The sequence below is a fragment of the Felis catus genome, chromosome A1 (genome assembly GCF_018350175.1).
Source record: "Felis catus isolate Fca126 chromosome A1, F.catus_Fca126_mat1.0, whole genome shotgun sequence".
Lineage (NCBI taxonomy): Eukaryota > Metazoa > Chordata > Mammalia > Carnivora > Felidae > Felis > Felis catus.
In genome coordinates, this window is record NC_058368.1 from 173,227,759 (window position 1) to 173,245,145 (window position 17,387).

The window sequence follows — 17,387 nt, forward strand, 5'->3', positions numbered from 1 at the left end:
CTGTGCTCTTAGGGAAGTTTCTGTGCTCTTATGTGCACCTACATTTAATGAGTTGACATTTGTACCAACTTTACTATTAATCATAGAAAATAATCTTTTTTTAATCTAATCCCTATTTGTTACATTTTTTAAATTAAAATTTTCCTTAACATTTATTCATTTTTGAGAGAGAAAGATAGAGTGTGAGTAGGGGAGGGGCAGAGAAAGACGGAGACACAGAATCCCAAGCAGGCTCCAGGTTCTGAGCTGTCAGCATAGAGCCCAACGTGGGGCTTGAGCCCACAAACTGTGAGATCCATGACCTGAGCCAAAGTCCACAGCTTAACCGACTGATCCACCTAGGCGCCCCTTTTTTGTTACATTTCTTGAAAGATATCCCTGTAGCCAGATATTAAAACGATAGTGGCAGATTTGTAGCAAAAGGAACCTTTATAACCTTCCTGTTGGGATGGTCTGTTTTATGACGTGGTTGTACTTAGAGAGACATCTTTTACAGATTGTATTGTTTTTTGCAACAGAATATGTCCATTGGAAACTGGGCTTTTCTCTGTATTTTCTCTATCCACAACAAAAGCTTTATAATTTTTTTGATGTTATGTATTTAAAAAAATTTTTTTTAATGTTTATTTTTGAGAGAGAGAGAGAGAGAGAGAGCGTGAGCGAGTAAGGGGCAGAGAGAGGGAGACACAGAATCCAAAGCAGGCTCTAGGCTCTGAGCTGTCAGCACAGAGCCCGATGCAGGGCCTGAATGCGTGAACCATGAGATCCTGGACCTGACCTGAAGTCAGATGCTTAACCGACTGAGCCACCCAGGCACCCTGTTACGAATTTTTTTTTTAAGTTTACTTATTTATTTTGAGAGAGACAGTGCAAGCCGGGGAGGGGCAGAGAGAGACGGAAATGAGACAGAGGATCTGAAGCAGGCTCTGCACGCTAACAGCACAGAGCCCAATGCAGGGCTTGACCTCATGAACTGTGAGATCATGACCTGTGCCAAAGTCAGATGCTTAACTGACTGAGTCACCCAGATGCTCCTGTAATTGCTTTTTTGAAATCATAATTCATTTGACTCACAATATTCATATGTCTTACATTTTACAAAGTACATCATACATATTTTTAAATTCTCACAATAATGCTCTGTGAGGCCGTCATTAATACCCGTTTTAAGATGAGGAAACAGATTGAGATGTGACTTATCCTAGATTACAGAGTTGATGTGTGATCCACTTGGGATCTAAAACCCAGTGTTCTCACTCCATAGGATGTGCTCTTTTTACTGAAACTTACTTATGTAAAATGTTTTATTCTTATTGCTAATTGCTGATTAATAGTGTTGAGCAATTAATTTTATTTTTTTAAAAGAGGACAAACCAGTTCATCTGTGCCTATATATTTAGGATGTTATATATTTCTTTGCAGTCTTCCCAAGGGCTTTTTGTTGAAGAAACTTCTGAAGAAGGAAACTCTGTACCTGCCTCACAAAGGTAAGTTTATATGTTGTTATGTGTCTGAATTCTCTGATGGTGCCAGAATAAGAGAGATGAACGACATTAGTGAGACTGTATAGGGACAGCTTGTCAGGGATCTTTTAGCTCCTTTATAAACACAAACCAAGAGAGATTATTATCATCCAGTTCTCAAATATGTATCTCATAGAAGTCTAGAATATTAGAGTGTAAGAGACTTTTTTTTTGTCCAGCCATCTTGGCTCATATCCCATTTATACCATTCCTGAATAGTGTTTACATCCTGCTACTCTTATAACTATTCTAGCTTCCTATGCCAATTTGAAAGCTCTAGATTTTTTTAGTCCTTCTAGACCACCTGTCCTCTTTCTTTATTCCCTTTTGCTTATTTTATCTGCATATTCAAATTGTATACATCTTTTAAGGCTATTCTTGAGACTTGTTTTTTATTATTCATATTATTCAGGTCACAGAGAATATGTGTCACTCTCACTTCCTGTCCTTTGCCACTTTTAATGTCTTTCATTTTTTCCTTAAATTGCTGTGTTTGTATTACCTCCTCAGTTATTCTTGCTGATTGATTGATTGATGGGGTTACCTTCTTAAGTTTTCTCACCTTAATAATATATAGTGGTTGGTTGGTTACAAACTGCATTATCAACTGGATCAGGTTTTCAATTACTTTTCCCTTTTATCTGGTAGTTGACCTTTGGGGATTACTGTAGAGCTTAATTTTGTGTTGAGTGACCTTCATCTCTCATGTGGAAGTTGAGGCGCTATTACCATTTGCTGTAATTTGGTGGTGGTTCTTGGGCTTTTGGTTAAGTTGATAGTAGGAGATATTTCTTCCTGAGTTGAAGAATAATGGTTTTGGTTTGATTCTCCTGCTGTTAAGACAATTTTGGAAGTGGTTTTAACTGGAGCAGGCCTTCTGCTTCTGGCAGGTCCCTGTGCTTTGTTGTGGTGAGCCTTGTGCAGAGCAGATGTAAGTTTTAATAAATGATTATACGCTTTGTCACCAGGAGAGAGTTGGAATTGCAGGCAATGTGGTTTGACTTCAAATTGATTAGCCCATTTTATAAATGTCAGCAAATTGTTTTGTGATGGACCCTTTGAATAGAGCCCTAATGTTACCTGCAGAGTAAACTGTGTCTGGCTGGAGTTTATAACAAATGTTACTAGATGTTTTATTTAGAGAGAGAAATCACTTGTGGTTTCCTATTAGGATTTAGTTATTTATCATGGACCAGTGATGGTTAGTCTCTCTTCTCTGTGGTTCTTGGTTGATGTGGGGTTGTATGTTTTTAAGCGTCCTCTTGCATACTTGATCAAACAATCATAAAGCTCTGTGAAGCATGAGGAGGGTAGCTCAGATGCTCAGATTTCTCATCCATGTGTTCCTGTGTCAGAAGGAGATTACACTCCATGGACAAGCAGGATAAACTAGAAGTTTGATGGGAGTGATTCATAATTATGTTACTCTCAGAAGAGCATTTCAACTTGTATGGGCAGGTCTTTACTATAGGGCAGTTTGGAATTACATTTTTTTTGTTGGTTGGAAAAAGCCACATCTTGAGATAAAGAGGAAATTTAACTGCAAGGTGAGGGAAAAGCTAGTGTGTTGTTAGGAGAATCTCCATATTTTCTCTTATGAGTTTACAAATCTCTAACCTTCAGAAGGCTGAGGTGGAGGCTATAAAACACCATTGACATTCTTACATTGGAGTGGAGTTTTTGTCTTCCTTGGTATTCACAGATAGTCCTTACCCTTCAACTTTCCTTTGTAAAGATTCCAAAAGGGGGTTCTTTTGGTTCAGTGATTTCACTGCAACCAGAGTTGTAAGCATGTTTGTTTTCCTCATTTCTGACCTGGAGTTTTCACTACCAATTCCTTGCTCCCCTGTTGTGCAAGTGGTATCAAATGGCAGGTATAGATTACCTGTGGCCTTGTAAATGACTCACCATTGCTTTTGGCCTTGTGTTCTAATTTGGTTCACTGGGATTCACTTAAGGTTTGGTTCTTTTTCAGCATTGCTGCTTTGACCAGTAAGAGAAGTTCAGTCCTTATGCCAGAGAGTTCTGCAGAGGAAATCACTGTGTGTCCTGGTAAGCACTTCACTGATTTTACTCAATCTGATCCTTAGCTATCTTACCTTTTTGTGCCAATTAATTTTTCTGACTTTTCCAGCCCATTCTCAGGAGGTTTATGTGTGATTGATGTATGTGTGTATATCTCCTCCGTATATATATACATATACATATATATATACACACACACACACACACACACATATATACACATATATATACACACACATATATGCACACACATATATATACACACACACACATACACATACGTATACGTACGCACTCACTTTTTTAATGGACATTGGCTCTGATTCTTCATCTTCACTTAGAGCTATTTTAGTTTTGAAATTAATATGGCTCTTTTGTCTACTTGTTTGCTTACCAACCTCATCAGATATGACAGCAAAACATCAGGAATAGCATTTAACTGTACATTGAGAGGCAAGAGGACTTCATATTTTGGTTTATGGGTTCTCCAAATTGGACTTTCCTCAAATATGCCTGTCATTAAACAGATTTTTCTCAGAGCCTTTTACTATTTTTATATACCATTTACTCATTGCAGAGGGAGTCCAGAAATTGAATTTTGTGTACAGTTCTGTCATTGACTTATTTTTAATTTCAGATAAGACATTTAACGTAGTTAAGCACTGTACTTTGCTTTTTGTTAATTGTAGAGATGAAAAGACATGGGGTACCTTACTTTAGGTACAAGAGATGTTCATTCAAGGTTGTACATGAATAGATTTTGACATACAAAATAATTTTTTTGCTTTAATTGTAACAAACTTTTATTAAAATGTTTTTTGCTAATGTGATTTTATTTATTTTAATTGAAGTATAGCTAACATACAATGTTACACTAGTTTCATGTGTACAACTTGTGATTTGGCAAATTTATACATTATGCTGTGGTCACCACAAGCATAGGTACCATCTGTCACCCTGAAGCACTTTTACGGTACCATAGACTGTATTCCCTGTGCTGTACTGGTTATTCATTCCATAACTGGAAGCCTGTATTTCCCACTCCCCTTCACCCATTTTGCCCATCCCCCCGCCTTGGTACATAAAATAATTTTAAATGAACTAAGATACCCATTATCTAAGGGAACTCTTGAGCTGAATCATTGTATAATATGAAAAATTACTTTGTGATAATGAGCCATTACTTTTTAAGGAATTTGTTTTAGCTTATATTTTCTTGTTTTGCCTTTCTTAAAAGTGGGGCCCATTACATTTATCAGTAACCTCATTCATGTGAGATTGAGGGACTTCCTATCAATGTTTAAACTCTTTGGGCAGTAAGTGTTGCATACATGTTACCATAGATCACACCTAGTTTTCCCTTAGGTCTCATATAACCTATCAGGGTCAGAGAGACACATAGCTTCTTATTTTGGTTTCTTTCAACTTTTTTCTTTAGAGACTTAAACTTAGTTTACACATTATTCTAGGAAGGACCTATAAACATTTATAAACATTTGGCAGCATATCATAAAGGCCTTTCTTATTTTTAAAGTTGAATTATGTTGTTTTTTATTGAAAGTGGTTTCTTAATTCTTATAAAATGTATTTGGATTACTGCCTAATGATACCCGCTGAGAGACCCCACTACCAAGTGCTCTGATTTTGGCAGGAGCACTCAGGGATGCTGTGCTATCTTTGTGAAAAGAAAACTTTACCCTGCTTTGTCTTGGATTGCTGATTCATGCCATCCCGTTGGATGTATGTGTGTATCTCTTCCACATATGTATGTGTACATATACACACACACCCACTCAGTGTGTTTAGGATGATGGCATGTATGTCACCTTAGGATCTTGCAGGAGGAACCTTATAAATACAATAATTTTGAAAGCCCTAGTTAATGAGAGGGAAAAGCATGCCCTTCAGTACTGAGGTTAGATAACTTTTATGATCATGACTTGCTGTCATTAGCTTGCTAATTAAGTCCAACTGTTTGCTGACATAAACCAATTCTACATGAGATTGTAAAAGGTTTTCATTACATTACTGTTCCTTTTGCTAAGAAAGTATAACTACTTCTCCATGGAGCCAGATTCCTGAATGTCTTTGTAAATGTATAATTTAGGAGCTATGCAACTAAATTTTCTGGAAAATTTGAGTTCTGGATGTTTTCTAGATGAATGAAATACAGATTGAGTGTTGTAGTTCATCTTACCTTTTTTGTGTTGTCCTATATTTCTGACAGTTCCAGGGATCTGATATTCAGAATTATCACATCTTTTTAGAGTTACTCACTTTGTTGAAGAAGCAGGATTATAGCCTTATTCCTATATTGTATATGCTCCTAGCATTGTTTATTTCTAAAGAGCTAATGCTGTCTTGTCTTTATAGTTGAATATTTCAGCCATCTACAGAAAGCGTAATTAAAGACTTCTTATCATTACAGTAGTGCAAACAATGAGTAGCTCTGATTTTTTTTTAGCAGACCGAATGTCTTTTTTGGTACTCTCAAGGAAACTTGGCAAAGAAGTTTCTTTCTTTCTTTTTTTTTTTCTTTTCTTTTTTTTTTTTTGGTTTTATTAAACAATGCATGAATCGGGCAGCATCTCATCTAGCAAGTAGAGGGGGGTCCTGACAAAGAAGACTTTGAAGTTTATGCACTGTAAGCCTTTTCCCATGAAGGTAATAAAATCTGTGTGTGTGTTCATGCATATTCATTTTTCAGAGAAAAATTATAAGGTATAGAAGTATAGTTAACACTAGAAATGTGTTTAATCCCTCTTTGATGATTGAGAAGATAACCTCAGTATTTTATAGGTACTTTATTTGCCCAATATTGGCCATTATATTTGTGAAGAACATAAGTATCAGTTAGATGTACAGTGCTTGCAGTGTAGATAAGAGAGAACTTACTGGATTTGTATTCTGGGATAAGTTTCTTTTTCAGATTTGTTGTCCTTTTTTGACATAGAGGTACTGTTATTTTGTTATATTAAGTGATAAGTGTCTCCACCAGAGGTTGGCAGACTTTTTCTGCAAAAGACTAGAGAGATATTTTAGGCTTTATGGGATAAACTACTCATCTCTGCCATTGAAACTACTCAGTACTACCATTTTAGCACAAAAGGAACCATAAAATACAAAGAAGAATGTGTGTGGCTGTATTCCAATAAAACTTTATTTACAAAAACAGGAGGCTGGCTGATTTTGGCCCATGAGCTATAGTTTGCTGACTCCTGAACTAGACTATGAGGGACCCCATCTTATATCTCCATGTTGCTTATAGCCTATACAGTGCCTGGAACTTGTTGTTCATAAATATTTGTTGAGTTAATGTTGAACAAATAGATGCTGCCTAAAAAATATATTAAAGAAAGGCATATTTTTGCCTAGAATGTCTTTTCTGTTTTTGCTCCCAATTTTTGTCTTCTCTAATCATCCCTTTAACCTTAGAACTAACATTGGCAATTTTTTGTTTTCTGTCAAAATAAATATATTTTAAAAACAGAACTATGCTGAAAAGAAGCCAGGTGGATTAACTGGTGAATGGATAAACAAATTGTGATACATCCATACAGTGGAATACTACTACTCAGTAGTAAACCGGAATGAACTACTGATAGTAACAAAATGAATGCTTTTCAAACACATTATACTAAATGAAAGAAGTCAGACACAAAAGATGGCATACTGTAGGATTTCATTTATGTGACATTCTAGAAAAGGGAAAACTATAGGATTGTAAAGTAGATTGGTCATTGCAAGGAGCCAAGCAGTGGGGAATTCACTGCAAAGGGGTACATAAGAACTTTTTGGGTGCTTAGAAATGCTTTATATCTTGATTTTGGTGGTTACATGGTATAAATGATACCATGTATAAATTGTATACATTTGCCAAAACTCATCAAACTGTATACTGAGAATTGGTGAATTGTTTTATGTAAATTGTGCCTCAATAAAGCTTTAAGTAGAGGGGCACCTGGGTGGCTCAGTCGGTTAAGTGGCCGACTTCGGCTCAGGTCATGATCTCGCAGTCGGTGAGTTTGAGCCCCGCGTCAGGCTCTGTGCTGACAGCTCAGAGCCTGGAGCCTGTTTCGGATTCTGTGTCTCCCTCTCTCTGACCCTCCCCCGTTCATGCTCTGTCTCTCTCTGTCTCAAAAATAAATAAACGTTAAAATAAATAAATAAATAAATAAAAATAAAAATAAAGCTTTAAGAAGAAACAAACTAGATCTGTATTACCACTGCGGTATTATACCCTAAGCTTAAGGGGAAATAGGTGTTTTTTTGTTTTTTTTTTTTTAATTTTTTTAACGTTTATTTATTTTTGAGACAGGGAGAGACAGCATGAACGGGGGAGGGTCAGAGAGAGAGGGAGACACAGAATCCGAAACAGGCTCCGGGCTCTGAGCTGTCAGCACAGAGCCCAACGCGGGGCTTGAACTCACGGACCATGAGATCATGACCTGAGCCGAAGTCGGATGCCCAACCGACTGAGCCACCCAGGCGCCCCAGGTGTTTGTTTTTTTAAGTATGAAAATATAAAATGGAAATTAATGACTTTTTAACTTTTTAAATTACAGAGACACAGCTAAGTTCTTCTGAAACTTTTGACCTTGAAAAAGAAGTCTCTTCAGGTAGCAGAGAGATCCTGGATGAAGTAAGAATAATAATGGCAGATAAGGAGGTGAATATTCTGTATAATTTTTCTTAGTGTTTTCTTTTTCCGGCTAGTCCTCTCTATGATGCAGCATTGACTTGGCTGGAAAGATTTAGGTGACAGAAAGTTGTAGTTTTGGGGATACTTACGTCAGAGGGAGATTCTTACACTTCAGTTCAGCACTGTTTTAAAATAGGAGTAGTCACCATTTCTTGATTTCTTAATATGCTTTATTATTTTCTATTACAGATGGGGGAAACAGAGGCTTAGAATGTTTAAGTCATTTGCTCATATTCAAGATGTTAATAATGGTAAAACTAGAATTTAAACACCGATTTATCTCCAAAGTCTGGGATATTTCTATTAAATTACTGATAAGTAACAGAAATGAACAATCTTAGAAAAAGTCACTGTATTTATATTATGATGTAACTTTCAGCCCTCATTTCTAGATGTGATCAGAAATGCAAAGTCAGGGGGCACCTGAGTGGCTCAGTCAGTTAAGTGTCTGACTTTTGATTTTGGCTCAGGTCATGACCTCATGGCTCGTGAGTTTGAGCCCTGCATCAGGGTTCTGCTCGCGCGCGCGCTCTCTCTCTCTCTCTCTCAAAAAGAATAAATAAACTTTAAAAAGAAAAAAGAAATGCAAAATCAGGATAGCAGCATGAAAAAATAAGCAAATCTTTATTTGCTGTATTAAATTTCCTAACTTCACATATCTGGTATCGGCCCTAGAGATGAATGATACAAGTTCATCCTTCTTTTATTACTATTATTATTTTAAGAGAGAGAGAGCTAGCACATAAATGGGGCAGGGGGTGGGGCAGAAAGAGAGAGAGAGAGAGGGGGAGAGAGAGAGAGAGAGAGAGAGAGGGAGAGAGAGACTCTTAAGCAGGCTTCGCACTCAGTGTTAAGGTTGATGTGGGGGTCAGTCCCACAACCCTGGGATCATGACCTGAGCCAAAATCAAGAGTTGGACGCTCAACCAACTGAGCCACCCAGATGCCCTACAAGTTCATACTTCTAATTAAGATTTTCAGTATATATTTTTCATATTGAGTCTGATGAAGTAATTTACCAAGAATTTAAAAAATTTTAGAATCTTTAAAATCTGTTGCTCTGAAAAGCACCCTGAGAATTAAACTAATTTTTCTATGGATAAATATTTTGGTTACATTTGTGTATGCTATCTTATCCTGAGCATTAAAAAAAAAAAAAAAGTTTCATTCTCTTACTCCTTTTTATAGTCTAGGTCTTTTGAAAACAGTTTTTACAATAGAAGGTAGATCCCTTCCCTGGTCTCTTCATTGCAGGTAACTGGGTAGAAATTCTGCTTTCATGAATCATGCACACTGTGTGGTTCCCTGCAACCTGATCTGTCACACCTGACAAAGATTCCCTGATGCTAGTGGTGGTAGGGAAGATGGTGACAATCTCTGCAACAGAGTGACCTAAGGACAGATCCTGCTAGAGAATGTCAAAATGGCTTCCCAGGGAGGGACCAGAACCTTGTAAATAGGGATGGAGAACAGAGTGATACTAACAGAGTCATTTTAACTACAGAAGAAGCCCTACAGTCCTTTTGTTTATCAAGGCTGATTTCTTATCCACCTGTGACTGCAAAGGAGACTGTTCTTTGGGGCAAAGAGCGCAACCCCTATTTAGGATTTATAGTCTGCACCGCTACACATCAAATGGATAGAGGTGTGTGTATGGCCTTTCTTACATCGGATGTCCTCTTTTCGGTGTTGCTGTTTGCTGGTATCTATAGATGTCTATAAATAGTGTTAAAAATTTCTATTAAAAAATGTTAGAGATACTGTAGTTTTTACCCAATCATTTACTAGTTACAAGTTGCTTATTAGAAAGGTAGAATCTGAACATTTTATGAGCACAAAGATAGTATCAGAATGGGTGTGGTCCCTTACTCTTAGAATCTGTGTAGAGGTTCATTTGTCCTAAAATTTCTTGTTTATTGGAAGGTGGTATGGTGTAGTGCAAGGAGCTTTGAGCATTGGACTTAATTGTTTTATTCATTTCATATATTTGACAGATACTATAGTTTGTGTACTGTGTGCCAGTCATTGTTTTAGACTCTTGAGATACAAAGATAAAACAACAACAACAAAAAAACAGTCGCTTCTCTCAAAGGGTCCTGGTGGTAAAGGAGGCGATAGACACATAGATAATTTTAATGTGGTCTGACAAACGTAATGATAGAGATGCCCAGAGCATTAGGGGAACATAGAAGAAGAATGCTTTTTTGAATTTCAGTTCTTCATATGTAAAATGGAGACAAAAAAGAACCTATTTTACTGGGTTGCTCTGAAGATTAAATTAGATAAAGAATATAAAACACATAGTAGAGATTTGGCACAAGTAGAAGTATGTATGTGGAACCAGTTATTATTTTACTGCTTTGTAATATATTGTGGCTGTTCAGGGATACTAACTTACTAATGACAGAGAATTGCTCAAAAGTATTTATTTGGAATACCACGGCAGAACTGTAATCCTTGATTTGACTTCTTGCAGTGGTCAGGTTCCTTTGGAAATAGTATTTTCTGAATATCTTGCCTGAGAGAACCCCTTGGTTGGAGTTTCAGATAGTCTTTTCTCAGAAATGTTAATAGAAGTTACTCAGCATCAAACAGTTGGTGTAGTCAGTTGGTTTTTAAGTAAACTGTGTTGAGTCCTATGGAAAGAGGGGAAAGATCTAACTAAACAGCTTTCTGTTTAGATAAACTGGATGGGGGAGTGGGAGGGGGTTGGTGACTTGTAGGACGTACTTTTATTTTCACTTGGTTCATTTCTTGAAGTGAGATTTCTTTTGAGGCCAGAAGGTAAGGGCTAACCTTTAAGTGATCAAGATTCAGTGTCCAAGTACCTTATTTGAGAAATGACTGGGTAGTATTTTAAAAGGAGTAGAGGCAGCTCTTCAGAGACTGAATCCCTGACTACACAGCCCTAATAAAAACCTGCCTCGCTTATATGTTTTCCTCTTGAGATTCCTCCATTGTAGTTAATATTTAAATAGAACTTTTAAATGGTGCTGAAAAAAATCTTCCTTTATATAAAAATGTTCAGAAACCTTCTGGGTTGCCTATGAATGTGATTGGAAATGGTATTGTATTCACAATAAGACAATAATAGACTACTCCTTCTTGAATACATTAATAGTTGAAGGTACATTCTGTGCATTTTACAGAGCTGGTGATGAATACAAAGGAGTGTTAGTGCTGGGTGTGAGCACCAGTGACATTCATGTCATATAACATTTCTGTGCTTAGTGAACTTTAGAATGCCAAGTAACTACTCAATTGCCATTAACTTTCAGTAACTCAAAACTACTTGCAAGTTTTAGGGTATATTGATTTTTCTCCCTTCTGTTCAAATGGCTTTGCATGCATAAGACAACTTTTCAGTGTAAGATTTATGAACAGAGGGTTTCTGAGAAGCTAAGTGACTAAGCTTGGAATAAATGACATCCAGAACTTCCAGACACAGTTGGTTCTCCCCACCTTTTAGAGAAGAATAATAGAACCAGATCATCTCCCAATAGTTGGCAGGGTCAGCTTCCAGAAACAAAGTAGAGGGGATGCTTTTTGCTTTTGCCAAAATATGGTATAATGGAAATACTAAAGTTTTGATGCCACACAAGCCTGGGTTCAGGTCTAGATTGGCCACTTCCTAACTTTGTGATCAGCAAGCAGGTTACTTTATCTTTCAAACAAATCTCAATTTCCTCTTCTGTAATCCTGGAGCTAGTGATACCTCTGCCAGTTGGGTTGTGAGAGACAGGTATGGAAAATCCTTGCCCAGGCCTAGTATAGAATATGAACTCAACCACTGTTAGTTCTTTTTCTTGTTTCTTTTTTCACCCTTTCACAGTATGTCTTTTCAAGTAAAAGGCAGGTGTGTTGAAAACAACATTTTCTGGCAATTGTAGAAACTGTTTGACTTGGTATTTAGATGGCCTGTTTCCCTCTGTTGGATCTCATTCACAGGCAGTAGATTTTAAGGGTGGCCTAAATCAAATCAAAACAAAACAAAACAAAACAAAACAAAACAAAACAAAACAAAAACCCAGTTGCCTCGGAGCTCAAATTATCTACCTGTTGCAGTTTTGGTCCTTGTACCAGAAGAGGGTTTATTTTTTTTCCCATAGTAAGGCATAATAACAGCCCAGGTGTTCCTTGCTCTTAAGTGGAAGCAGTGGCTGGCTATGCAGGACAGTTTCACATTGATTGGTTAGGACATGCTGTCCTTTGAAGCAAGTGTTAGGTAGTAGTGCTGCAGTGCTCACGCATACTGTTGAATTAATCGCTGCAGAGTTCTTGGATCTGACCTGTAAAGGTAAAATAAAACTGCCTCTCAGAGACACTGGCAACTGTAGGAAAAATGGTGATTATAAAACACTGAGAGGAATAAGAGAGAGAAGGTATAAGAATGACTTTGGCAGAATTGTCTTAATGACTTTTATTTGACCATTCTTAAATATTTGGGTCTTAGTTCTATTTCCACTTTTGATCCAGAAGTCACAGATAAAACAGAAGAGGTGGTATATCTTACTGGTCTAAGGTGAGGCCTAGCTCTTAAATTTTAGTTATGCTCCTTTTGCTTAGAACTCTCCTTTCCTAACTCCTTATGTCTGAAGTCACTTGCAATGCTCACAGTTCTTTATGACATTGAAAAAGTTTCTTTGAGATGCTGTTGATAAGCATACTGACTTAAGAGCATGAGAGAGAGAATGCCCTCAGATTTTGCAGCCAAATAGTCCTTGATTTGAATTTCAGCTCTGCCTCTTATTTGTTCTCTAACTTTGGGCAAGTTGCTTTACTGTTTTGGACAGTGCTTTCTTCATGTGTAAGAAAGATGATGTTAATACCTTTGTAAGATTGCTATGAGGCTTAAGTGAGTATTACATGCAGAGTGCTTAGCATATAGTATGCGGGCACTGAATAAGTATTAACTATATTAGTGTATCTCCCAATCTTCAGACCTGAATTTGGCAAACTGATTGGTATTTTCTTAGAAAGTAAATGAAATATGGGATGGACTCTCTTGCAGTTCTTTGAAGGAAAAGATGTATTATAAAGTAAAGTTATTATAGTTGCCATTTGTTATTTTCTTCAGGTTGATAACAGGGAAAATGCTGAGAAGGAAATAGCTATTTCTACTGTCTCATCCAGTACCCAGGTGTCCTGCCCACTATGTGACCAAGACTTTCCACCCACAAAGATTGAGCGACATGCCATGTACTGCAATGGAATAGGGCCAAGTACAGGTAAGACTTACCAGGATTTATCAAACTTTTCTTTGCATGATAGTTTTGTAATCCTCTATAATACAGTACAGGAAAAACAGACCACTCTTCCTCAAAGTTAAAGTTGTTGGGTTTGTCTTTTTCTCTTTCCCATATCTGTTCTTTATTTCTTTGGCAGGTATGCTCTTTTGTTGCACATACTTAGGAGAAAGGGAGGGAAAAAATCTTTCATCTTGGTATAGGTGGGCCAAAAATCAGTGTGATGCTGTGGACCTTCCATTTCATCTTTTATTTCAAATATTGAGATTCCATGGAGCTTGAGGAATTAAGTTCTAGGGTTGCCTGTTTTTTTTCCAAATTGAAGTGTAATTTACACAATGTTATAAGAGTTGCCTGTTTTTTTTTTTTTAATTCAAAATAAATCCCTTGTGGGGTTTATTTATGTGTGTAGAAATTCTAACTAAAAACAGAAGCCAAAAAGTATCCCCCATTTCTGTTCATGTGCTATATGTCTCTGCTGTATCACCCTGGAACCGTTGGTTACCTCTTGAAGACTACATCAAAAACCTTAGTTTTGGTGCAGTGTGAGATATTGACCAAGAGAATGTGCTTGTTGATCACAGTCCATTACCATCCCCAATCCTGCCTTTCCTTAAGCGTGTTGCACTTCTTAGTCCCACTTGATTCCCATAACTTGGAAGTATTTAGTCTGAAATTGTATAATTGTGAAGTATTTTATAAGGTAGGAATTCCAGGAAAGAAAGGCACATGTTATTTAATTTTTCCGATATAACACACTTTTTATTTATTATGTAAGGAAGTACCTAAACTTACAAACTTATAATTAAATAAATTTGTAGGTTTTTCTGATTATAAAGTCGTACATGTTCATTGTAATAATAATTGTTTATATTTATTTGTTAAAACTTTTTTTTTAATGTTTATTCATTTTTGAGAGACAGAGTGTGAACAGGGGAGGGGCAGAGAGAGAGGGAGATACGGAATCCAAAGCAGGCTCCAGGCCCTGAGCTGTCAGTACAGAGCATGAGGTGGGGCTCGAACTCATGAATCACAAGATCATGACTTGAGCTGAAGTTGGAAGCTTAACCGACTGAGCCACCCAGGTGCCCCATATTTATTAAATACTTAAAATGAGTCACATACTACTTACATAAATGGGACCATGCTATAGTATATATATTATTCTATAACTTGTCTTTTTTTATTTAGCAGTAAATTTAGATCTTTCCATGTACAGATATGCTTTTTATATAGTGGACATCTCACCATCTGTAAAATTTTCTGTTTTGCTTTTTCTACTTACTAGCATAAAATTTCCCCCATGTCACTAAAGTTACATGTGTGTATATATGTATATATGTATATATATATATTTTTTAACTTAATTAATTTATTTGTTTACTTATTTACATCCAAGTTAGTTAGCATATAGTGCAATAATGATTTTAGGAGTAGATTCCAGTGATTCATCCCCTATGTATAACACCCAGTGCTCATCCCAACAAGTGTAATCCTTAATGCCCCTTACCCATTTAGCCCATCCCCCCACCCACAACCACTTCAACAACCCTCAGTTTGTTCTCTGTACTTAAGAGTCTCTTATGTTTTGTCCCCCTCCTTGTTTTTATATCATTTTTGCTTCCCTTCCCTTATGTTCATCCCTTTTGTGTCTTAAATTCCACATATGAGTGAAATCATATGCTATTTGTCTTCCTCTAATTTTGCTTAGCATAATATCCTCTAGTTCCATCCACGTAATTGCAAATGGCAAGATTTCACTCTTTTTGATTGCCAAATAATACTCCATTGTATATGTGTGTGTGTGTGTATATATATATATATATATATATATATATATACACACACACACACCTCATCTTTATCCATTCATGTGTTGATGGACATTTGAACTCTTTCCACACTTTGGCTACTGTCGATAGTGCCGCTATAAACATCGAGGTGCATGTGTCTCTTCAAAACAACACGCCTGTATCCCTTGGATAAATACCTAGTACAGTTGCTGGGTCGTAGAGTAGTTCTGTTTTTAACTTTTTGAGGAACCTCCATACTGTTTTCCAGAGTGGCTGCACCAGTTTGCATTCCCACCAGCAGTGCAAAAGGGATCTCCTTTCTCCGCACCCTCACCAACATCTCTTGTTGCTTGAGTTGTTAATTTTAGCCATTCTGACTGGTGTGAAGTGGTATCTCATTGTGGTTTTGATTTGTATTTCCCTGATGATGAGTGATGTTAAGCATCATTTCATGTGTTGGTTGGCCATCTGGATGTCTTCTTTGGAAAAGTGTCTATTCATGTCTTTTGCCCATTTCTTCACTGGATTATTTGTTTTTTGGGTGTTGAGTATGCTAAATTCTTTATAGATTTTGGATACTAACCCTTTATCTGATATGTCATTTGCAAATATCTTCTCCCATTCTGTTGGTTGCCTTTTAGTTTTGCTGATTGTTTCCTTCGCTGTGCAGAAACTTTTTATTTTGACGAGGTCCCAATAGTTCATTTTTGTTTTGGTTTCCCTTGCCTCTGGAGACATGTTGAGTAAGAAGTTGCTGCAGCCAAGGTCAAAGAGGTTTTTGCCTGCTTTTTCCTCAAGGATTATGATGGCTTCCTGTCTTACATTTAGATCTTTCATCCATTTTGAGTTTATTTTTGTATATGGTATAAGACAGTGGTCCAGGTTCATTTATCTACATTTTGCTGTCCAGTTTTCCCAACACCCATTTGCTGAAGAGACTGTCTTTATTCCACTGGATATTCTTTCCTGCTTTGTCAAAGATTAGTTGGCCATACATTTGTGGGTCCATTTTTGGGTTCTGTCTTCTGTTCTATTGATCTATGTGTCTGTTTTTGTGCCAGTATCGTACTGTCTTGATGATTACAGCTTTGTTATACATCTTGAAGTCCAGGATGGTGATACCTCCAGCTCTGGTTTTCTTTTTCAACATTACTTTGGCTATCCAGGGTCTTTTCTGGTTCCATACACATTTTAGGATTTTTTGTTCTAGCTCTGTGAAGAATGCTGGTGCTATTTTGATAGAGATTACATTGAATATGTAGATTGCTTTGGGCAGTATTGACCTTTTAACAGTATTTGTTCTTCCAATCCATGAGCATGGAATATTTTTCCATTTTTTTGTGTCTTCTTCAATTTCTTTCATAACCTTTCTATAGTTTTCAGTGTATAGATTTTTCACCTCTTTGGTTAGGTTTATTCCTAGGTATTTTATGGTTTTGGTGCAATTGTAAATGGGATTGGTTCTTTGATTTCTCTTTCTGTTGCTTTATTAGTGGTGTATAGAAATGCAACCAATCTCTGTGCATTGATTTTATATCTTGTGACTTTGCTGAATTCATGGATCAGTTCTAGCAGTTTTTTGGTAGAATCTTTTGGGTTTTCCATATAGAGTATCATGTCATCTGCAAAGAGTGAAAGTTTGGCTTCCTCCTTGCCAATTTGGATGCCTTTTACTCTTTTATGTTGTCTGATTACTGAGGCTAGGACTTCCAATGCTATGTTAAATAACAGTGGTGAGAGTGGACATCCCTGTTGTGTTCCCGACCTTAGGGAGAAAGCTCTCAGTTTTCCCCCATTGAGGATGATATTAGCGGTGGGTCTTTCATATATGGCTTTTATGATTGAGATATGATCTTTCTGTCCCTAGAAGGCTTTTATCAAGAAAGGATGCTGTGTTTTGTCAGATGCTTTCTCTGCATCTATTGATAGGATCATGTGGTTCTTGTCCTTTCTTTTATTGATGTGATGTATCCCATTGATTGTTTTGTGCATATTGAACCAGCCCTATATCCCAGGTATAAATCTCACTTGGTCATGGTGAATAATTCTTTTAGTGTATTGTTGGAACCCATTGGCTAGTGTATCTTGTTGAGGATTTT

The 17,387-nt window shown here is 36.9% G+C and overlaps 1 protein-coding gene and 1 long non-coding RNA gene across 5 annotated transcripts in view; one reads left to right on the forward strand and one right to left on the reverse strand.

Moving 5' to 3' along the window:
- UIMC1 (ubiquitin interaction motif containing 1) overlaps positions 1-17,387 on the forward strand; it is a 116,984-nt gene that overhangs the window by 62,527 nt on the left and 37,070 nt on the right. For all 4 annotated transcript variants that reach the window (XM_023259245.2, XM_023259260.2, XM_023259248.2 and 1 more), the window contains 4 exons: positions 1,423-1,487; positions 3,499-3,575; positions 8,114-8,217; positions 13,327-13,477. In XM_023259245.2, coding sequence (XP_023115013.1) covers positions 1,423-1,487; positions 3,499-3,575; positions 8,114-8,217; positions 13,327-13,477 — 397 coding nt within the window. The remainder of the gene's footprint in view (positions 1-1,422; positions 1,488-3,498; positions 3,576-8,113; positions 8,218-13,326; positions 13,478-17,387) is intronic.
- LOC109502784 overlaps positions 10,262-17,387 on the reverse strand; it is a 59,566-nt gene continuing 52,440 nt past the window's right edge. The window contains exons 3-4 of the long non-coding RNA XR_002161624.3: positions 12,306-12,538; positions 10,262-10,885 (exon numbers count right to left, since the gene is read on the reverse strand). This is a non-coding gene — a long non-coding RNA (uncharacterized LOC109502784). The remainder of the gene's footprint in view (positions 10,886-12,305; positions 12,539-17,387) is intronic.